The 24,348-nt window shown below is 44.9% G+C and overlaps 1 protein-coding gene across 1 annotated transcript in view; it reads left to right on the top strand.

Moving 5' to 3' along the window:
- The window catches only part of LOC126416569 (inactive dipeptidyl peptidase 10-like), a 391,761-nt gene that overhangs the window by 159,450 nt on the left and 207,963 nt on the right, over positions 1 to 24,348 (top strand). The window contains exon 3 of the mRNA XM_050084317.1: positions 16,229 to 16,323. Within this exon, the coding sequence (XP_049940274.1) occupies positions 16,229 to 16,323 (95 nt within the window). The remainder of the gene's footprint in view (positions 1 to 16,228; positions 16,324 to 24,348) is intronic.

Genomic DNA, 24,348 nt, shown 5'->3' with positions numbered 1-24,348 from the left:
ATAAAATTAATGAACATTAGGTTGCGAGTGGGATATAACCATAATAATAGATTACTGATGTATAATGGGAATTCGCGTTCAGTTCATTTCATCTCATCTTCGTCACAGTGACGTCCAAGTTTCCGACCTGGCATTAAAACAGCAAGACTTGCACCATGTAGCCGAACAACTCCAGATGGGATCTACCGGCCAATAGTGTCATATGATCATTTCAGTTTCATGGAGAAGGTAGATTTTTATCTAACACCTTACTTAAACCAAGACAGCATGTGAAACATGAAATTACGATGTCGTTGAAGCACTAGAAACAGCCATACTTAACACTATTTAAATAACTTATATGTATTCTACGCTACTGAGGGCACCTCACCACTTTTATTTAATTCTAAAAGTAACTGTACTACAAAACCATCATATTCTCGGGATACATCGAGAACACGTCATCGAATGGTCTGAGCACTTTGGGACTTCACTTCTAAGGTCATCAGTCCCCTAGAACTTAGAACTACTTAAACCTAACTAACCTAAGGACATCATACACATCCATGCCCGAGGCAGGATTCGAACCTGCGACCGTAGCGGTCACGCTGTTCCAGACTGTAGCACCTAGAACCGCTCAGCCACCCGGCCGGCACACGTCATCAATTTATGGACCATGGCAACCATGTTACATATACTACCTGACTTAACAATACAGACACCGCTTTGTAATGTGCAATTGACGACCAGAGGTCACGAGAGGCGGGCCGACCAATATCAGAGGAGGGGAGGTGGACTGTGTTGTCAGTAGATAAGATGTAATAGCAAAATGGGTCCGTCTTGATAGCTTAGTGACTTCGAACATGGACTAGTCAATGGATTTCCTTTGAGTAACAAATCAATCTGGGATATTTCAGTCCTTCAAAAAAAAATGTTCAAATGTGTGTGAAATCTTATGGGACTTAACTGCTAAGGTTATCAGTCCCTAAGCTTACACACTACTTAACCTAAATTATCCTAAGGACAAACACACACACCCATGCCCGAGGGAGGACTCTAACCTCCGCCGCGACCAGCCGCACAGTCCATGACTGCAGCGCTTTAGACCGCTCGACTAATCCCGCGCGGCTTGAGTCCTTCTAAAGTTACTGAAGTCGACTGTTGGTAATATGGTTGTGAAATGAAAACACGAAGGAATAACCACAGCTAAATGAAACCCAAGCAGAACTCGTGTACTGACGGACAGGGACCGTCGTGTACTGCCCTAGGTGGTTGTAAAAAATCGGTTGAAATCAGCAAAAGGAAGCACACGCAAGAGTTCCAAAGTGCTATTAGCAGTCAAGCTACCACAATGACGGTGCATAGGGAGTTAAAAAGAATGGGGTAGAATGGTCGAGCAGATCCTCATGTGCCACACATTTCTGAAGTCAGTGCTAAGCGACGTTTGAGATTATGCAAAGAGCAACGCCACTGGACATGGATGGCTGGAAGGGAGTGATTTGGAGTGATGAATATGGCAGTCCCTTGGAGAACGTTACCTGCTATCATGTATAGTGCCAAAAGCGAGGTACGTAGGAGGTTTTGTGCGTGTACATGGATGATTTTCTTGATTAGGGTATGATCCCCCTACAGCGCTTAAGAAAACGCTAAATGTGGAAGGATATTTAGAAATTTTATACCATTGTATGCTATGTACAGCAGAGGAACAGCTCGGAGTCGATGACTGTTTGCACCTGCATGACAATGCACCCTGACAAAGCATCGTCTGTGAGGGAACGGTTTGTTGACAATAACATTTCTGAAATGTGCTGGGCTGTCCAGAGCCCCTCGCTGAGCCCAATGGATGACTTAGAACGTCGACTCCGCTCCAGATCCCACCGTCCAATATCACAACCTTTCCAGTTTTCGTCTCTTGTGGAAAAATGGGCAACCATTCCTCCACAGACCTCACTGAAAGCGTCTCCAAGGGATTTCAAATCGACATAAAGGCGAAGGGTGGTGACACTTAATATTAATGTTCGCTAATAGGTGTCCTGATACGTTTGATCAGACAGTGTAAATAGTAGATCAAAAAGACCTTCTCTGTGGATAGCTTAAATGTGCTCAGAATCATCTCATCATTATTCTTCTGCCTGGTCTACATTACTATCTGCACATTGACAGTCACCCTTCAGCATGTCGTGGAGGGCACGTCTGCTACCATTAACATTCACTCCAGTGCCTGTTCCAATACCGAATGGTGCGCGACACAGACAACTGTCAGTAAGCCTTCGTATGTGCTTGAATTTATCTGAAGTTCCTCTCGTTGTCAATTCGTGAGACGTGCTTGTAAGGAAGCTGTTGTGAGGTACTCCCAGTGCTGGTGAGGTGTGTCTATCTGAATGACTGCACCAGTGTAGAGTTCTGAAACAACTTCACAATAAAGTATTCCAAGTCTAGAAAATTCTAGGTTATTATAACCCAGAAATACCTACCTGAGAACTCTGAACACAAGTAAACAATACTTCCAGTAATACAATTCCTGCCTGAGGCTAAGTCCAAACAGCGGTACAGTATTTAACTGTGCTGATTACAGTAACTTTCCATCATTACTACGGCATGTTCGAGAATGGAGTTCCAGTCAGTCCACTATAACTGAAGAACTGCTGAGTGTGATTCCGCGATACAACGCCGGGATTTTACTCCGCAATGTGACTGCTTAAGGAGACTCTGCAGCCCTCGGTCACCTGTTTCTTTTTTCCTTTATTGTGATTTCATTCCCCTGCCCCATATGGGCAGGGGAGGGCTGTCAGCGGCACAATCCGCCGCTCTTCAGCCGAGTGACATGACAACTAAAATAAGAATAAAATGTTACACACATAAGGCGATAAAAAAGGGGAACATAAAACAAAGTAATGGGAGAAATTTGAGGTAAAAATAGACTGACATGGAGACATTCATGGGGGACAGGTAAAAAAGTCACCAGAAAGTTAAAAAAAAACACAGTTGGCGATTCGTAGAACACAGAGAAGACACTGAATGCGCATGCACAGGTTAAAAGTCGGCCACAGTATTAAAAAACACTCTGGAACAACACACTTAAAACCCACATGGGGCACACACAACGAAAAGTAAAACTGCCAGGTGGGACCTGCCGAGGGAAAGGTCAGAGAGGATTGAAAAGGAGGGGAGAGTAAGGGGCAGCAGGGGAAGTGGCGGGATGAAGAGAGTAGGGGCGTCAGCGGGTACACTAAGAGGCAGGAGACACGTGGGGCAGGAGATGAAGAGGGAAGGCAAGGCAGGAGGGAGTGCAGAGACACTGAGAGGGGGCACAAGAGAGGGAGCGGGAATAGGAGGGGGAAGCCGCTCAGGAGGAGGGAGGGGGAGGAGAGGGAGCCCTGAGGAGGAGGCAGCAAGATGGGGTTAGAGTTGGTAGGAAGGGTAGATGTCGGGGTGAAGCTCATCATCCGGGAGGGGTAGATGGTGGAAGTTGCGTTGGGAAATGAGATGGAGGGTGTGGAGATGGAGAGAGGGTGGGACACAACGGTAAAGGCGCGGCAACTGGTCGGGTGTGGAGAGGAAGGGAGACACCAGGCAGTGAGGGGGAGTCGCCTGTAACAACATCACTCCTATAAATACAGTGGAGTCGCGTGACTGTCAGCAAGATCGTCGCCGGTTGGCTTTCCTGATCAGATGATGTCATCGTAGTCTTGGGTGGCGCCTGCAAAAGACGTGGCAAAAGTAGCTCCTCCACTGAAGACGACCTCTTTTGAGCAGCTGGCAGACTCGCGCTGCTCACTGCGTTGTAGGCTGGACAGCAATCTGGAACACCGCAGTGTGGAAGTGATGTATCTGGCAGGGGTATCTGGGTTATCCAAAAGAAATAATACGAGGACTATTCGGAATGTAAGATCTGATCGATCGCAAAATAGAAATCATAGTCAAAATCCAAAGCTTTGCGTAAATGTGTCGGACAGTGTCTCTAGTGTGCCTGTTGATCTCGTCACGACGCTCTTTTCAGTTTTGAGTGCACAATGAGCACGTAAATATGCCTAGAAAACAGTGTCTCCCGCCAACTATGAGTGCCTGTGACAGGTTTCGCCTGATTTCATGCAACCCACACAACGCAGCTGTCATACATTTCCTTCTTGATGACAATTCTCGGCCGCTCATTGCAGGGGCAGTGAGAACGCTCCACTATCGTTTTGGATGGTAAGTGTTTGCTCTCCCACCATACAGCCCTCTGGTTTTTCATTTCTGCTCGCTTGAAACCGCCGACTATGAAGACAGTATTTTGACACAGACAACAGGCTGCAGATCAGCATAGAGAATTGGCATGAAACAGAAATTGGCATGAAACACAGGCGGCTGCCTTCTATGACGAGGGTATTGGTAATTTGGTATAATGCAACGACAAATGTCACAGTTGGAGCGGTGACTATGTCGAGAAGTAGCTGGCAGGTGCTGTTGCAAATAAACAATTTCGATTTTCACTGTGGTTTCCATTTCGTGACCGATCGGACCTCTCTTTCCGATTAGCCCTCGTATGTTCTTCTCGGAACACAGGCTGTAGGAACTTCAACAGCAAATTTCTGTGCACTGTTCTATACCTGCATTGTAGCGCCTGCCACTGGAATTTAATGAGCCCTTCCGTAACACAATCACGATCGAAACCATGGTGATAACTGAGCTCCTTTTGGAATCTTCACTACATGTTCTAATAACATGGTAAGGATCCCAGGCAGGAGACGAATATTCTAGAATAGGTCCAACTGCATCTTTGTAAGATACCCTTATGGAGGGTAAATTACATTTCATTACCATTGTTCCAGTGAATTTCTGTTCGGCATTTGCTTATCCTATAACTAGTTTTATGTAGTTGTTCAACGTTAGGTCGCTGCTGACGATTATTCCCAGTTACTTCACGGTTGTTATTTCCAATGATTTCTCGTCATTAATGTAAATGAACAATAATGGATCTTTCCGCCTATATGTACGTAGTATGTCACTGTTAATTATTTTAAAGGTGACCTACAAGTCCTCTCTCTTTGTGAATTTTCCTAAAATTATATAGCATCATCTGCAAACAGCCACATAACCATCAAATCCTTTATATGTACATATCATGAAGACAGGAAATAAGGTGAATCTGTGTGGATAGAAATGTGTGGGAAACATTGAAACGAGGAAGGGGCAGTATGACAGAACACGTGTTAAGGTATCTTGGTACGGGAGAGTGCTGCAAGGGTCAAAACTGTAGGGAAAGACAGGGATTGGAGTATATCCGACACAAAATTGAAGACACTGAGTGTAAGTGCTAGTCTGCGATGAAGAGGTTGGCGGCGGCGGGTCGCATAACCAATCGTAGAACTGATAACCTAAAAAAGAAAACGTGTATGTGCGAGTAGGACTAGCGCACGGAAGGTTTCGTACAAACATAATTATGTATGTACACTACTGGCCATTAAAATTGCTACACCAAGAAGAAATGCAGACGATAAACGGGTATTCATTGGACAAATATATTATACTAGAATTGACATGTGATTACATTTTCACGCAATTTGGGTGCATAGATCCTGAAAAATCAGTTCCGAGAACAACCACCTCTGGCCGTAATAATGGCCTTGATACGCCTGGGCATTGAGTCAAACAGAGTTTGGATGGCGTGTACAGGTACACCTGCCCATACAGTCTCAACACGATACCACAGTTCATCAAGAGTAGTGACTGGCGTATTGTGACGAGCCAGTTGCTTGGCCACCATTGACCAGACGTTTTCAATTGGTGAGACATCTGGAGAATGTGCTGGCCAGGGCAACAGTCAAACATTTTCTGTATCGAGAAAGGCCCGTACAGGACCTGCAACATGCGGTCGTGCATTATCCTGTTGAAATGTAGGGTTTCGCAGAGTTCGAATGAAGGGTAGAGCCATGAGTCGTAACACATCTGAAATGTAACGTCCACTGTTAGAAGTGCCGTCAATGCGAACAAGAGGTGACCGAGACGCGTAACCAATGGCACCCCATATCATCACGCCGGGTGATACGCCAATATGGCGATGACGAATACACGCTTCCAATGTGAGTTCATTGCGATGTCGCCAAACACAGATGCGACCATCGCGATGCTGTAAACAGAACCTGGATTCATTCGAAAAAATGACGTTTTGCCATTCGTGCAGCCAGGTTCGTCGTTGAGTACACCACCGCAGGCACACCTGTCTGCGATGCAGCGTCAATGGTAACCGCAGCCATGGTCTCCGAGGTGATAGTCCATGCTGCTGCAAACGTCGTCGAACTGTTCGTGCAGATGGTTGTTGTCTTGCAAACGTCCCCATCTGTTGACTCAGGGATCGAGACGTGGCTGCAAGATCTGTTGCAGCCATGCGGATACAACGCCTGTCATCTCGACGGCTAGTGATACGAGGCCGTTGGGATCCAGCACGGCGTTCCGTATTACCCTCCTGGACCCACCGATTCCATATTCTGCTAACAGTCATTGGGTCTCGACCAGCAATGTCGCCATACGATAAACCGCAATCGCGATAGGCTACAATCCGACCTTTATCAAAGTCGGAAACGTGATGGTATGCATTTCTCCTCCTTACACGAGCCATTACAACAACGTTTCACCAGGCAATGCCGGTCAACTGCTGTTTGTATATGAGAAACCGGTTGGAAACTTTCCTCATTGAAGCTCGTTGTAGGTGTTGCCACCGGCGCCAACCTTGTGTGAATGCTCTGAAAACCTAATCATTTCCATATCACAGCATCTTCTTCCCGTCGGTTAAATTCGCGTCTGTAGCACGTCATATTCGTGGTGTAGCAATTTTAATGGCCAGTAGTGTTGATAGTTCATCCGTCCCGGGAATCGAGAATCTCGGCGATTTTTGCGCATTTTCGATATCGATACTGACAAGATATCGATCTCGCGAATTCCAAGCCTTTCGAGAATGAAAGAAAATTCTTTCGTGTGATATACGGTAGTTAAAAATTAACGATTTTCGGAATTTTTTCTTTTCACAAGCAAGAGTCCTTCGGAATCGAAAAACACCGTGGCCATAACTTTTCCAGCAGAAGGTGTGGTTTTGAATTTTTTTTTTCTTGGGTGAATTTGAATGATGCCACTCCATTGATTGCCTCTTCGTCTCTGGTGAAAAATGATGGAGCCATGTTTCATCACCTGTCACAATTCTTCCAAGAAATTCATCTGCACCATTCTCGTGCTGTTCGAAAAGTTCGCTGCATACCGTTTTTCTTGTTTCTTTGTGAGCCACTGTCAACACCCAGTGAATCCACCTGGTAAAAACCATTTTTAACGCCAACACTTTCAGTATTTTGCAAACTCTTCCTTCCTCTATCCCAACGTACAGTGACAATTCGTTCACTGTGATGCGTCTGTCAGCAGTCACCAATTCGTTAACTCTCTGCACATTGTCTGGAATGTGTGCAGTACGAGGCCTGCCGCTGCGAGGACAGTCCTCAATGATGCCGCTTTCATCACGTAACCTGCTTGCCCGCCGACTAACTGCACTGCGATCGACAGCAGCATCTCCATACACCTTTTTCAACCTCTTGTGGATGTTTCCCACTGTCTCGTTTTCACAGCACAGATATTATATGACAGCACGTTGCGGTCAAGTGTAGCAGTCATCTTGAAGACATGCTGTGACGACTCCACTCAAGGGAACAGGTTGAACTAAGTTTGATAACAAGCGGGAAACATGTATCTACACACTGTAAAAATTTTACACATGCAGAATGAAAGCTGTATTTTTACAAAAATAGTGTGCATTTCTTATAGAGCGACCCACGTATAATTACATATTAACACTTTCTGGATTTTTTCCTTTAATTTTACTGTTAAATCTTGGATCTTGCGAAATTTCATGATTCTACACTACTGCCATTAAAATTGCTACACCACGAAGATGGCGTGCTACAAACGCGAAATTTAACAGACAGGGAGAAGATGCTGTGATATGCAAATGACTAGTTTTTCAGAGCATTCACACAAGGTTGGCGCTGATGGTGACACCTACAACGTGCTGACATGAGGAACGTTTCCAACCGATTTCTCATACACAAACTGATGTGTCGACAGAAGTGCCGACACAGTGTGATTTGAGGGGACCGCAATGCACGCTATAAACACACGAAGGATGGCGTGAGGTCTGAAACAGGATACGTAATGAATGCTATAAAGAAAAGTACGTAGCTTTTGGAATACTTAACTTTAATCCATCCTTGTTGTATACATCGTTCTTGATGAGACATGCTTTATACGATAAGTATCAATTGCTATGTAAGGCTAATGGCGCCTTGCTAGGTCGTAGCCATGGACTTAGCTGAAGGCTATTCTAACTATCTGCTCGGCAAAGGAGCGAGGCTTCGTCAGTGTAGTCGCTAGCTACGTCGTCCGTACAACTGGGGCGAGTGCTAGTCCGTATCTCGAGACCTGCCTTGTGGTGGCGCTCGGTCTGCGATCACACAGTGGCGACACGCGGGTCCGACATGTACTAATGGACCGCGGCCGATGTAAAACTACCACCTAGCAAGTGTGGTGTCTGGCGGTGACACCACACAAACAGCAGTTGACCGGCGTTGCCTGGTGAAACGTTGTTGTGATGCCTCGTGTAAGGAGGAGAAACGCGTACCATCACGTTTCCGACTTTGATAAAAGTCGGATTGTAGCCTATCGCGATTGCGGTTTATCGTATGGCGAGATTGCTGCTCGCGTTGGTCGAGATCCAATGACTGTTAGCAGAATATGGAATCAGTTGGTTCAGGTGGATAATATGGAACGCCGTGCTGGATCCCAACGGCCTCGTATCACTAGCAGTCGAGATGACAGGCATCTTATCCGCATGGCCGTAACGGATCGTGCAGCCCCGATCGCTGAGTCAACACATGGGGACGTTTGCAAGACAACAACCATCTGCAAGAACAGTTCGACGACGTTTGCAGCAGCATGGGCTATCAACTCGGAGACCATGGCTGCGGTTACCCTTGACGCTGCATCAGACAGGAACGCCTGCGATGGTGAACTCAACGACGAACCTGGCTGCACGAATGGCAAAACGTTATTTTTCGGATGAATCCAGGTTCTGTTTACAGCATCATGATGGTCGCATCCGTGTTTGGCGACATCGCGGTGAACGCACGTTGGAAGCGTGTATTCGTCATTGCCATACTGACGTATCACCCGGCGTGATGGTTTGGGGTGCCATTGGTTACACGTCTCGGTCACCTCTTGTTCGCATTGACGGCACATTGAACAGTGGACGTTACATTTCAGATGTGTTACGACCCGTGGCACTACCCTTCATTCGATCCCTGCGAAACCCTACATTTCAGCAGGATAATGCACGACGCATGTTGCAGGTTCTGTATGGGCCTTTCTGGGTACAGAAAACGTTTGACTGCTGCCCTGGCCAGCACATTTTCCAGATCTCTCACCGACTGAAAACGTCTGGTCAATGGTGGCCGAGCAACTGGCTCGTCACAAAACGTCAGTCACTACTCTTGATGAACTGTGGTATCGTGTTGAAACTGCATAGGCAGCTGTACCTGTACACGCCATCTGAGCTCTGTTTGACTCAATTCCCAGGCGTATCAAGGCCGTTATTACGGCCGGAGGTGGTTGTTTTGGGTACTGATTTCTCAGGATCTATGCACCCAAATTGCGTGAAAATGTAATTACATGTCAGTTCTAGTATACTAAATTTGTCCAATGAATACACGTTTATAATCTGCATTTCTTCTTGGTGTAGCAATTTTAATGACCAGTAGTGTAAATGGCATCCGTCCATCCTTGAGGGATGATGGTGTAGCATGCTTGGTTCAGAGTCTGCAGCGTCTGCTGTGGCTAAAAAGTCCCACTCGAGAGTGGCAGTCCCTACTGCAGTTTGGACATGTGAAATTTGAGGGACTTCTAACAGAAGCCGCTCTGTCTCTTCGCTTTGTCCTCTTCCTGATTTGTTCCTGTGTGCGTTCGTCCTCTGAGAGCTTGACGCCGTTGCGCACAGTTACTCGCCACTTGACACGGTCATCTGCAATGCTTTCCCAGCGACTTGGATTGATTCTGGTCTTGGTCAGGTCTCTCTTGCAGACATCCTTGAAACGACGATGCGGTCGTCCCACTGGCCTCACACCTTCCTGAAGTTCGCCGTACAGCAGCTGTTTCGGTATCCGTTCAGGATCCATGCTCCTGATATGTCCCAACCATCTTAGACGTCGATGACTCAGGAGTGCAAAGATGTTGGTTGTGCTTGCACGATGAAAGACTTCGGTGTTGGGTACTCTATCTCTCCAAGAGATCTGAAGTATCTTCCGGAGACAGCGGAGATGGAAGCTGTTGAGTCGAGATTCATGCCTAGAGAGAGTTGTCCATGTCTCATAGCTATAGAGAAGGGTGCTTATAACACAAGCGTTGTAGACTTTTAATTTAGTTTTTGTGGTAAGCAGTCCGTTGTTCCATACTCTGTTTTTCAATCTAGCCATGAAGATGATGCCTTTGCGATTCTGTTAGTAAGTTCAGTGTCCATGGACAAGTTGCTACATATTGTGGATCCCAAGTAGGTAAAGTCATCAACTATTTGGAAGGTTGGTAGTGCTCTGCGCCATGATCTTAGTCTTTTGAAGGCTGATGAGTAGACCAAACTTTTCACAGGCATTTGATAATTTGTTGATTATATACTGCAGCTCATCTTCTGTGTTCGCTACTAGAGCTGCATCGTCCGCATATAACAACTCACGGATAACAACTGTATTTACTTTGGTCTTGGCCTTAAGGCGAGCAATGTTGAAAAGATTTCCATCAGACCTCGTATGTAGATACACTCCCTCCTCACAGTCTTCAAAGGCAAATCTGTGTAGAAGGGAAAAGAAAATCCCAAATAATGTAGGAGCTAACACACACCCCTGTTTCACACCGCTATTAACAGGGAATGCTTCTGATGTTTTACCATTGAAGCAAATTGTTGCTTGTGTTTTCTCATGGAAAGAGACAATTATCTGTAGTAGTTTAGGTGGGCATCCAATCTTCTGCAACAGTTCGAAAAGCCCATTTCTGCTCACTAAATCAAACGCTTTAACAAGGTCAATGAAAGCAATATAAAGTGGCCTCTGCTGCTCACGACATTTCTCGTGTAGATGTCTTAAGGAGAAGATCATATCTACGGTTGATCGGCCGGGCCTGAAGCCACACTGAGATTCTGGGTAGATTCTGGAAGCTAAGGTCTGTAATCGCATTAGGATGATTCTTGCATAAGCTTTCCCGGCTACACTTAGTAATGAAATGCCTCGGTAATTGTTACAGTCACTTCTGTTCCCTGTCTGTTTATATAGAGTAACTATCCTCGAATTCCGCATACTCATCGGGACATAACCTTCTTCCCAGCTGGTTGTGATAAGTGAATATAAATGTTTGAGAAGGACAGACTTCTTATACTTAATAACCTCTGCAGGGATCCCATCTTCACCTGGGGCCTTTCCGTTAGCAAGAGAATCTATTTCTCTACTAAGTTCTTCCATAGTAGGCATTGCATCTAGTTCTTCCATAACTGGCATTTGTTCGATGTGTTCAACCAAGTGTTCCATTTGTTTGCCTTCATCAGTAATGACTTCACCCGTCTTGGACTTCAGAGGAGCTGTTTTTCTGACAGTTGGTCCAATTGCTTTCTTAATAACATCGTACATTGCCTTAGCATTCCCAGAGTCGGCCGCTTTCTGTATACCTGCACATAAATTCAGCCAGTAGTTATTTGCGCATCTCCTGGACGTTTGCTGTGCCTTGTTCTTTGCTTTTCGTAGGTCATCTCGAGTTCTTTCATTTGGGTTTCTTTTGTAAGCAAGCAGGGCTTTCCGTTTAGCGTCAGTGACTGGGTCCATTTCTTCCAAATTTTGCTCGTACAAGTCCTTATTTTTTTTCCTTTTATTCCATAGGCCAATACTGCTGAGTTGTAGATTGCACCCGAGAGTTTTGCACATTTCTTATCAACATTCCTTTCTGCTTGCACGTTTCCTGGGAAAGCGCTTTCAAAATTACTGGCAAAATCCTGCTTTCTTTGTGTGTCATGAACATGATCTGTGTTGATACGGGGATGACCTCTCGGTTTAGCGTGGTGACATTTCTTAGGAGTGAGCCTCAATGTGCACGCCACTAGGGCGTGGTCTGTGTTGCAATCAGCACTATGATAACTTCGTGTCAGTAGCACATTTTTGAGACCAGTACGCCTAGCTATGGCTAAGTCAAGTTGATGCCAGTGATGAGAGCGCGGGTGTCTCCAAGACACCTTGTGCTGATCCTTAAGCTGGAAATATGAGTTTGTGATACATAGTCTATAAAATCAGCAAACTTCAAGCAGTCTCTGGCCATTTTCATTCATTTTTCCCACCCCATGATGTCCCAAGCAATTCGGCCATATGTCGTTATCTGATCCAACTCTAGCATTAAAGTCCCCTAGAATATACAGTGTCTCGGTGCTAGGTACCTTGGCTATTCTGTTATTGAGTAAGTCATAAAACAGATCCTTCTCTTCCATGCTGGATGATAAGGTAGGAGCGTACACATTTAGGATGTTGACAGTGCCACTTGAGGAGCATATTTTCAAATCAATAATTCGCTCTGTTCCACCGGATGGTGGCACAGTACAGTCCAGGAGGGCGTTTTTAACAGCAAATCCTACGCCATGAAGTCTTGGCTCGTCTTGAGACTTCCCCTGCCAGAAGAATGTGTAATTATCGGAGGAGCTCTCTGTCAATTACGGCAGTCTTACAGATGAAATCAACCTCTTGGGCATCGTCAATGTACCTTGGACACATGGTCCTAACATTCCTGGTGGCAGTACGAAATAGTGATTTCTTTATTATTTCATTTTTGTTGTTGGTAGGTGTACTATATCAACCCGCTTGTCGAAGATTACTTCTAAGCTTCACACACCCCGTGAAGCAGGCGGATAGTGGCGGGACAGCACCTTATTGGCTGGGGGCTGCCCAGCTTGAGGTGGGCGGTAGCTGTCCAATGAGATGCAATGATCTCTCCCACCGTCGGAAGTGGCCCCTGGCACTCGAGTCTTACGCCAGACAGAGCTTATAACCGGTAACTGCCTCTTCCCGTGTTGTGCCGAAGTCCTTGGACGTCGCTGAAGTGTCCTCTCCAGGATGCTACAAGCCTGAGCGATAAATATGAAGACACATGAGTTGCCCAATCATCACGGTCTCCCTCTCGACCTAAATGATAATATCCAGACGAAAGGCAAGCCAGTACGTCTGGTATCACTTCGGTTGCAGGAGCTGCCGAAAGGGGACGTAGTACGCCTTCCAACCGCCTTTGGGGCCTCACTCCAGATTTTCTTTCAGGGTTTTCTCCATTAGCCTTCATCCCTCCCGAGACCAACCACAAGGCAGTGGTGTGTTAAGGTAACTAGAGAAAGAAAAGGAATGGTATCTGAGGAGAGGGTAGGGAATAGGATAAAGGATATAAGACGGGTAGTTGTGAGGCACACTTTGTCTGGCTCCTCTGCTGCGACCTGCCCGGCTAGGTTGGACCTGCCAGTAGCTACGCTACCGCCGATATAGCTCTCAGCTTCCTTGGAGCACACAAACTCTCCCGCCCACAAGGACAGTGCTACGATAAGGCGGTGCCTCATGGGAGAGTCCCAGACCAGTAGTGTATATCAACGGGAATTACCCTGTAGGTTGTGATGAGTGAGTTGGCGAGAATCAAAATATGTGACGTAAATGACCGCATCTTTTGATTTTATCGACTTAGAAGATTACATTTACTACATCGCCAAGGGACTATAGACCTTAGCACGTGACAAAAATTTCAAGGTGGTCCGTCTACCGTTCTCCAGAAAAAGCGCTCTTGATAGACGGACGGACATACAGACAGTCGGATAACAAATGACGAAAAAGTTTCTTCGTGTGAGATTACAAATTAACAATTATGGAATTTTTTACTTCGTCTGTTCATTGAAACCTTACTTCTTACCAAATTTCATGATTCAAGGCCAACAGGAAGTACGTTGTAAATGTTGATGAGTTTCCTAGCATGAAAATATGTGAAATAAATGGTCGTATCTTTTCTTGAGGGTATTTTTGTTCTGTCGTTGCAACTACAAAATTGCATGTTGCTTTTCACCAGACGCGTTTCTCCTTATTGAGGTAAAGCATCATCAGTGGTCTGTAATTAAGCTATTTACATTTTGATTACGGGGCCACTGATGATGCTTTATTTCAGTAATGCGAAACGCGTCAGGTGAAAAAAACACACATTTTTGTATTTGCAACGATAGAACAAAAATACCATTAAGAATTGTAAAGCAACTACGGACAGTATGGCCACGCAAATGAAGGCCGTATCTCTTTATTACATTGATCTAGAAGCTTACAGTTTTTATACTGTTATAGGACAATAGACCTTAGTATGTGACCTAATTTTCAGCTTCATACCTCTGCCGGTTCCTGAGGAAAAGGGTTTTTAACAGTCGGACACACACACACACACACACACACACACACACACACACACACACACACACACACACACAACAGAACGATCCAATAAGTGTTCCTTCTTTTACTGATTGAGGTGAGGAACCCTAAAATTCATAAATCTTTAACGGCCTGTTAACAGTTACAGTAGATGAAGACGTTGTCGCCAGTAAGATCGCAATCGACAAGGGAGTTTGCCAAGGCGACACATTTCTCCAAAATAGTTCACGCTTGCATTGCTAGAGGTATTCAGATCACTAGACTGGAATAACAGAGGAATAAAAATCATTGCTCATATTTGAACCATATCCACTTTCCCGATGATGATGACGCATAGGTGAAGATCTGGAAGAATTAAAGAGTATCATCAAAAAACTAAAACTTTCGTCTGCAAAGATTGGCTTGGAAATAAACATATACAGAGCAAAAATACTGAGCTCAGACAACCAACCACTTATAGTTAGAAACCAGTCTATAGAAACTGTTGATGAATAAATCTATCTTAGCCACAAAATTAAACTGGGAAAAAACAATCAAAATGCAGCAGTTCCTTGCAGAATAGGACTGAGCTAGGCAGTATTCCAGAAACTAAGATTTATACTGACCAACAAGGATGTTCCAAATAACATGAAGGCTAAGGTCCATAATATGTACATACTACCATTTACAGACTATAAGGAAAGTGCTCGTGAACTAAAGCACACACAACGAGCCATGTTACGACAGATGTTAGGAGTCTGCCTCAGGTGTAGGATTCCATAAGAGGACATTAGAAGGAGAACAGAGGCAACAGACGTTCTAGAAAGAATTGCAAGACAGAATCGGCAATGGGACGAACACGTAGCTCAAGAAGATCACAGCAGATCGACACCTAGGATTGGTTACTGGAGACCATGGGACCACAAGATAGGCATTGGAAGACTACAACAGAGACGGACTGATGACTTGAATCTAGTGGTTGCGACAGGATGTTACGAGGTGGCTCAAAATCTAAGACAATGGAAACATATGGAAGGGACCTTCATCCAACAATGGATTAAGATACACTGAAAAAGAAGGACACTCCCTTTGAGCACCCCCAAAATCATTTTTACATTGACGATTTCGACCTCTTAAGAACGGCGTGTGGAGGTCTTTCTGCCAGTAAGTTCTGAATCAAGTCATAAAGCTGGTCCAGTATTTCTTTCCCTCAGTGATAGTGTGAAGGTGCATCTAATGCCTTCCGCCGGCCGCTGTGGCAGAGCGGTTCTAGGCGCTTCAGTCTGGAACCGCGCTGCCGCTACGGTCGCAGGTTCGAATCCTGCCTGGGGCATGGATGTTTGTGATGTCCTTAGGTTAGTTAGGTTTAAGTAGTTCTAAGTCTAGGTGACTGATTATCTCAGACGTTAAGTCCCATAGTGCTTAGAGCCATTTGAGCCGTCTAATGGTCTCCGGAAATAAAGAAACGAGGTATCGATCTGGGTTCCCTTATCTGCTTGTATTTGTTTATCGTGGCTGAATAGAGCGAAGTGATTATTTTGGTTGCATTATGGTTGACAGGCACCATATGAGTCCAGCTTAGCGGGCTTCAGAAAATATATGTGTTTCGGGCACAAGCTATAGGAACCTGAATAATCGTCGGTTCCTGTATCTAAATTCCTTGTTGCAACAGCTTTTTGTTGTTGCCGTTACTGGAAGTCTGCCACTGAAACACTGTTATCAGTCGTATGTAGTATGTAAGAAAAAATGAATTCCACAGCAATGTAACAGTAACTTACATTTATTTACAGATACCGAGTTGGTCTTCCGCGACCACTATGGAGGGGTATCATTGTTGAATGCTGAGAATCTCACTACCAGGATCATCATGACCAACTCCACATTCGTAAGTATGCTGCACCGTATAGTAATCTTAAACTGTTTCAGTAAAGTTCGAAGTATTATCTCCAACAAGTAGTGAATACTTCAGATCTTTCCTTTCTGCTGACAGTTTCAAAAAGTGCAAACAAAAATGTGTTGGAAGTCATTAATAAGAAATAATTTAACCTGATCAGTGGTTTTTCAAACTGAAATCTTACAATCGAGCTCAGAGAATAATAACTTGACAAAAAAATGTTTCAGAGAAGTAAATATGTTGTTAGCCCGCCTGGCTAGCCGCGCGGTCTAATGCGCTGCTTCCCGAGCGGGAAGGAGTGCCGGTCCCCAGCACATATCTACCCAGCGGCTCAGTGTCGAGGTCCGATGTGCCTGCCAGCCTGTGGATGGTTTTTAAGGCGGTTTTCCATCTACCTCGTAGAATGCGAGCTGGTTCCCCTTATTCCGCCTCAGTTACACTATGGAGGCGCTTGCTGCGCAAACACTGTCTCCACGTACGCATGTGCCATAATTACTCTACCACGCAAACATTTGGGGTTACACTCGTCTGGTATGAGACGTTCCCGGCGGGGGAAGGGGTCCACTGGGGGCCGAACCGCACAATTACCCTGTGTTCGGTGTGGGACGGCGGTGGGGTGGGTGGACTGCTGTGGCCTGTTGTGGGGTTGTGAACCACTAGGGGCTACAGCGGGACTAAGCCCTCTCTGTCGGTTCTAGGTCCCCAGTTTAAAATAAATACACTATACACGCAAATATGTTGTTAGTCTTCTCTTCCATTTCGAACAAAGTATCCTGACATTTTACTATTCATATATATTTATACTGTGCTAATTCTTATTTATTGTAGTGATGTTCTAATTATTGGAACACTCTAGAAGAACTTGTTTCCATTGGATACCAGGTTATAAAAACTATATGCATTCTACTGTGGGGGCGTTTTGGGTGATTCGGAGGCTGTTAATAGAACTCAGGATTAAAATTGCCCTCTCTTACAAACTTGTTTCTTCAGTTACGTTCGTTAATTGCTCCAGGATCCACGGTCATATTTACATTTCACCAAGGTCATGAGTAAACAGCTTTCTCGTTGAAACGTTGTAAATAAATATTACAGTATATTGATGCTCTCATAAACTCTTACAAATAACTTGGTGACACGTAATATTTGTTCTTTTTATGTTTCATTTTGTGATGATAGATTCGTTCGGCTCAGACAACGCTAAGGTCACCGAATTTAACTTCCGACAAACTTTTGACAAAAATAAGTGCAACATGAAGAAACATTACAAAACGGGGTGAACTTCAACTGGGTTTTAATAATTTGCTCTCCAAACAGCATAGCGTACATAGTGTACATCTACATATTATCATAAACTCGTCTCTGTACACTGATGAGCCAAAACATTATGACCACCTGGCTAACACCTTTGGAGCGCAACAAAACAGCAACCCTTCTTGGCGTGTATTCGGTAAGTTACCAGAAGTATGTGGGACCAGATGCTTACATGCGTGTCACGCATTTCCGGTAACTTCCGGGTTGGTGGTTTATGGGCAGGAGCAGGCTCGCAGTTGGATCCTAGATGTGTTCCAACAGAATTCCTTCGAATTTGGTAGCCAAGACGTCAATCTGAGTTCACTATCATGCTCCTCATTGTAACACTATTCTGGGCTTGAGAAATGGACAGTTATGCTGATGGATTTCCACACCGTTGGGGAAGATATCAAACATTAAGGGGTGCTGGTGATCCGCAATAACACTCACGTAGCCTTCAGTTGTTATGGTGCATTCGATTACTATCACGCATCCCATGGAAGGTTCCATCGGCCTGCGTTCGTGGTGCGAACATCTTTCGACCAGCCATCCACCTGGATCACCAGGCATCCAGATGAAACCGTCGACATGGTCTCACAAGAAATTCGACTCTTCCGAACGAGCGAGGTGGCGCAGTGGTTAGTACACTTGACTCGCATTCTGGAGGACGATGATTCAAATACGCGTCTGACCACAGAGATTCAAATTTTCCTTGATTTCCCCAGATCGCTCGAGGCACATACCGGAATGGTTCACTTAAAAGGACACGGCCGATTTTCTTCCTGATATTTGAAACAATCCCAGCTTGGACTCCGTCTCTAATGACCTCGTTGTCAATACTCTTCCTTCCTTCCTTCTTTCCTTCCTTCGGGTCCGCCCCATTAGCTGGACTGTCAGCGCTTTGACATGCCACACACGGGGGCCCCGGGATCGATACACGGCTGGGGAGGGAGATTTTCTCCCCTCAGGGACTGGGTGTTGTGCTGTCCTCATCATCATTTCATCCCCATTGTCGACGCGCAAGTCGCCCAATGTGGCGTCGCACTCAATAAGACTTGCACTCGGCGGCCGACTTCCCTCTTGGGAACTCGCGGCCACTGACGCCATACGCTCTTTTCAAGTTCTTTTTCTTTTCCCCTTCTTTCGGGATTCATCTGATCCAGGCGACACGTTTCCATTGATCCACGTTCCACTCTCGATGGTACCATGCCCACTGCAGTCGTAATTGACGACCTCGTCGGATCAACATGGCAACACTTAAGGGTCATCTGCTGCGGAACTCCATGTTCAATATGTGCGCAGAAGGGTGCACTCCGGAACGCATTTGACTGCACCAAACATCGCCGCCTGTCCTGCTTTACAGAGCAGCAATCCTCGGACTTCCAAGTTTTGTGTTGTAGACCTCCAACACCATGTCATCTACTCGTGGTTTCACCGTCCTCAAATCACTGTCCGTAAACGCTCACGATAGAAGCAAGCAAACAACCGACCAGTATCCGAGTCCGAGATGCTCGTTACCGGGTGCCGTACCACAACAATTTTCCGTTTCTTCGAGGTCCCTTACGTCATTGGATTTCCCCATTTGCGTCCCGAATTGCCCGTTACTCTCTGCCCGCTTATACACACCGCGCTACAGAATTGAAGGATCGCTTTTTCGAAACACTGTAACTGCCTCACATTACGATGCGTAACCCTGGAGATACTAAATGGTATCATAAAGATTATATAATGGTAAGACAGATATTTAGGAACCATGTTTTAAATTGTAAGACATTTCCAGGGGCAGATGTGGACTCTGACCACAATCTATTGGTTATGAACTGAGGATTAAAACTGAAGAAACTGCAAAAAGGTGGGAATTTAAGGAGATGGGACCTGGATAAACTGACTACACCAGAGGTTTTACAGAGCATAAGGCAACAATTGACAGGAATGGGGGAAAGAAATACAGTAGAAGAAGATTGGGTAGCTTTGAGGGATGAAGTAGTGAAGGCAGCAGAGGATCAAATAGGTAAAAAGACGAGGGCTCGTAGAAAACCTTGGGTAACAGAAGAAATATTGAATTTAATTGATGAAAGGAGAAAATATAAAAATGCAGTAAATGAAGCAGGCAAAAATGATATCGACAGGAAGTGCAAAATGGCTAAGCAGGGATGGCTAGAGGACATATGTAAGGATGTAGAGGCTTATCTCCCTAGGGGTAAGATAGATACTGCCTACGGGAAAATTAAAGAGACCTTTGGAGAAAAGAGAACCACTTGCATGAATATCAAGAGCTTAGAGGGAAACCCAGTTCTAAGCAAAGAAGGGAAAGCAGAAAGATCGAAGAAGTATATAGAGGGTCTATACAAGGGCGATGTACTTGAGGACAATATTATGGAAATGGAAGAGGATGTAGATGAAGATGAAATGGGAGATATGATACTACGTGAAGAGTTTGACAGAGCACTGAAAGACCCGAGTCGAAACAAGGCCCCGGGAGTGGACAACATCCCATTAGAATTATTGACAGCCTTGGGAGAGCCAATCCTGACAAAACTCTACCATCTGGTGAGCAAGATGTATGAGACAGGCGAAATACCCTCAGACTTCAAGAAGAATATAATAATTCCAATCCCAAAGAAAGTAGGTGTTGACAGATGTGAAAATTACCGAACTATCAGTTTAATAAGCCACAGCTGCAAAATACTAACGCGAATTCTTTACAGGCGAATGGAAAAATTGATAGAAGCTGACCTCGGGGAAGATGAGTTTGGATTCCGTAGAAATGTTGGAACACGTGAGTCAATATTGACCCTACGACTTATCTTAGAAGAAAGACTGAGGAAAGGCACACCTACGTTTCTAGTAATTGTACACTTAGAGAAAGTGTTGATTGGAATACTCTCTTTCAAATTCTGAAGGTTGCAGGGGTAAAATACCGGGAGCGAAAGGCTATTTACAGTTTGTACAGAAAGAAGATGGCAGTTGTAAGAGTCGAGGGACATGAAAGGGAAGCAGTGGTTGAGAAGGGAATGAGACAGGGTTGTAGCCTCTCCCCGATGTTATTCAATCTGTATATTGAGTAAGCAGTAAAGGATACAAAAGAAAAATTCGGAGTAGATATTAAAATCCATGGAGAAGAAATAAAAACTTTGAGGTTCGCAAATGACATTGTAATTCTGTCAGAGACAGCAAAGGACTTGGAAGAGCAGTTGAACGGGATGGACAGTGTCTTGAAAGGAGGGTATAAGATGAACATCAACAAAAGCAAAACGAGGATAATGGAATGTAGTCGAATTAAGTCGGGTGATGCAGAGGGAATTAGATTCGGAAATGAGACATTTAAAGTAGTAAAGGATTTTTGATATTTGGGGAGCAAAATAACTGATGATGGTCGAAGTAGAGAGGATATAAAATGTAGACTGGCAATGGCAAGGAAAGCGTTTCTGAAGAAGAGAAATTTGTTAACATCGACTATAGATTTAAATGTCAGGAAGTCGTTTCTGAAAGTATTTGTATGGAGTGTAGCCATGTATGGAAGTGAAACGTGGAGAATAAATAGTTTAAACACGAAGAGAATAGAAGCTTTCGAAATGTGGTGCTACAGAAGAATGCTGAAGATTAGATGGGTAGATCACATAACTAATGAGGAGGTATTGAATATAATTGGGGAGAAGAGGAGTCTGTTGCACAACTTGACTAGAAGAAGGGATCGGTTGGTAGGACATGTTCTGAGGCATCAAGGGATCACCAATTTAGTATTGGAGGGCAGCGTGGAGGGTAAAAATCGTAGAGGGAGGCCAAGAGATGAATACACTAAGCAGATTCAGAGGGATGTAGGCTGCAGCAGGTACTGGGAGATGAAGAAGCTTGCACAGGTTAGAGTAGCATGGAGAGCTGCATCAAACCAGTCTCAGGACTGAAGACCAAAACAACAACAACAAGTTCGAATATTGGCTCAGAGGTGCCTTTCTCTGTGATGGTACAAAGGCGTGGCGCCCTGTGCCGTCATCTTCAGCGACGCTTCAAAGAGCAAGTCCATAGTTCAAAAGTTCGTGCGAGCTGTAAGATGGATGAATGGTGTCACATTGGCACCAAATTTCACCGCAATTCTGCCCAACGCCACCGTGGGCGTGTCACACGATAAGAAGGCCGCCATAGCCCAGCTCTTCTTTGATGTCTCTGCGATGGAGGTCAGTGCTGCGATATCCAGCGCTGAAATCACGTGGCTGTCTTATATGTGGCCGGGTAAAATATTTCAGCCACACCACCGCTCCGAATCGACGCGAAAGTTCTCAGGGTGTAACTTCCCCCTCACTTATCGACCTCAATGACAGTGAAAAATTAAACTGCGTGTACCTAATGGAAATGTGGGAAAACCAATCGTCACCGAAGTTAATCTGTCGGTAAAGAGGGAGGAAGGGTTACATCTAAATGAAAGGAAAAATGCAAATGAAATTGGTGGAAATTAATTTTGAGAAAAGGGTAAAATAAAGTTAGTACACTACCGGCCATTAAAATTGCTACACCACGAAGATGACGTGCTACAGACGCGAAATTTAACCGACAAGAAGAAGATGCTGTGATATGCAAATGATCAGCTTTTCACAGCATTCACACAAGGCTGGCGCCGGTGGCGACACCTACAACGTGCTCACATGAGGGAAGTTTCCAACCGATTTCTCATACACAAACAGCAGTTGACCGGCGTTGCCTGGTGAAATGTTGTTGTGATGCCTCGTGTATGGAGGAGAAATTCGTACCATCACGTTTCCGACTTTGATAGAGGTCAGATTGTGGCCTATCGTGATTGCGGTTTATCGTATCGCGACATAACTTCTCACGTTGGTCGAGATCCAATAACTGTTAGCAAAATATGGAATCGGTGGGTTCAGGAGGGAAATGCGGAACGCCGTCCTGGATCCCAACGACCTCGTATCACTAGCAGTCGACTTGACAGGCATTTTATCCGCATGGCTGTAACGGATCGTGCAGCCACGTCTCGATCCCTGAGTCAACAGATGGGGACGTTTGCAAGACAACAACCATCTGCACGAACAGTTCGACGACGTTTGTACCAGCATGGACTATCAGCTCGGAGACCATGGCTGTAGTTACCCTTGACGCTGCATCACAGACAGGAGCGCCTGCGATGGTGTACTCAACGACGAACGTGGGTGTACGAATGGCAAAACGTCATGTTTTCGGATTAATCCAGGTTCCTGTTACAGCATCATGATGGTCGCATCCATGTTTAGCGAACGTACATTGGAAGCGCGTATTCGTCATCGCTATACTGGCGTATCACCCGGCGTGATGGTATGGGGTGCCATTGGTTGCACGTCTCGGTCACCTCTTGTTCGCATTGACGGCACTTTGAACAGTGGACATTACATTTCAGATGTGTTACGACCCGTGGCTCTACCCTTCATTCGATCCCTGCGAAACCCTACATTTCAGCAGGATAATGCACGACCGCATGTTGCAGGTCCTGTACGGGCCTTTCTCGATACAGAAAAAGTTCGACTGCTGCCCTGGCCAGCACATTCTCCAGATGTCTCACCAATTGAAAACTTTTGGTCAATGGTGGCCGAGCAACTGGCTCATCACAATACGCCAGTCACTACTGTTGATGAACTGTGGTATCGTGTTGAAGCTGCATGAGCAGCTGTACCTGTACACGCCATCCAAGCTCTGTTTGACTCAATGCCCAGGCGTATCAAGGCCGTTATTACGGACAGAGGTGGTTGTTCTGGGAACTGATTTCTCAGGATCTATGCACCCAAATTGCTTGAAAATGTAATCACATGTCAGTTGTAGTATAATATATTTGTCCAATGAATACAAGTTTATTATCTGCAGTTCTTCTTGGTGTAGCAATTTTAATGGCCAGTAGTGTAAATGTGCGGTCGTTACGTTAACAATTAATTGGCGTTAATTAGATATTTGAGATTTGGGGAAAATTAGGGTCGCCAGTCCTATGGACAACTACTATAATAACTGAAAATGAAAGATTAATGCACATATAATTAGCACGGAAATCGTGGCAACTGAGGGTTGACACGTTGTGTGAAAACTGAATGTTTGTCAGAAGTAATAAATTTCGCTACACTCTGACTTAATTTAGCAAAAGAATTAATAAAACCGGAAAATTGAACGTTAATTTAGTGACTGAAATTAATAGTGAACTTTGTTTCTGAAGCACAACGAAATTCAATAAAATAAGGTTAGTTTTGGGCTACCTCAACAATCATTTCAAAACCTACTTGAATTACGCAATTTAGAACTTGAGTTAAATGATTCTGAACAATTAACAATAGTGTAATTTAGTACGTACCAAGATGAGCTGCAGTCACAGGTAAGCTACAACGTGGTAACAAAATTTGCACTTTTAATTTGTGCTTGTGTAATCTAAATATTGTAGCCAGCTATGAATACCTTAATTGATCTTTGAAATTAAAGCAATGAAATGGAATGATATTACTTTAATGCTGGCGTTTGAATTTCAACGACACTCGGGTTCATAGCAAGTCGAGCGCAATTACATGCTGCCAAACCCCGAAAGCGCGGCAACTCGCGGGAGCGTCACACAACACACCTGCTCCACCGCCCTACTCCAGCCAGACTCTTCTCTGCCCGCGCTCCACGCGGCAGAGTTAACACTACCAAAGATGCTAAACACTTTGGTTCTTCACACGACCTATCGATGTAATGTTCGATAGCATAGTTTTCCCTAGGCAAGAC

The sequence above is a fragment of the Schistocerca serialis genome, chromosome 8 (assembly GCF_023864345.2).
Source record: "Schistocerca serialis cubense isolate TAMUIC-IGC-003099 chromosome 8, iqSchSeri2.2, whole genome shotgun sequence".
Lineage (NCBI taxonomy): Eukaryota > Metazoa > Arthropoda > Insecta > Orthoptera > Acrididae > Schistocerca > Schistocerca serialis.
The sequence above is the reverse complement of the archived record's forward strand: the minus strand, read 5'-3'. Positions and strand labels throughout refer to the sequence as shown.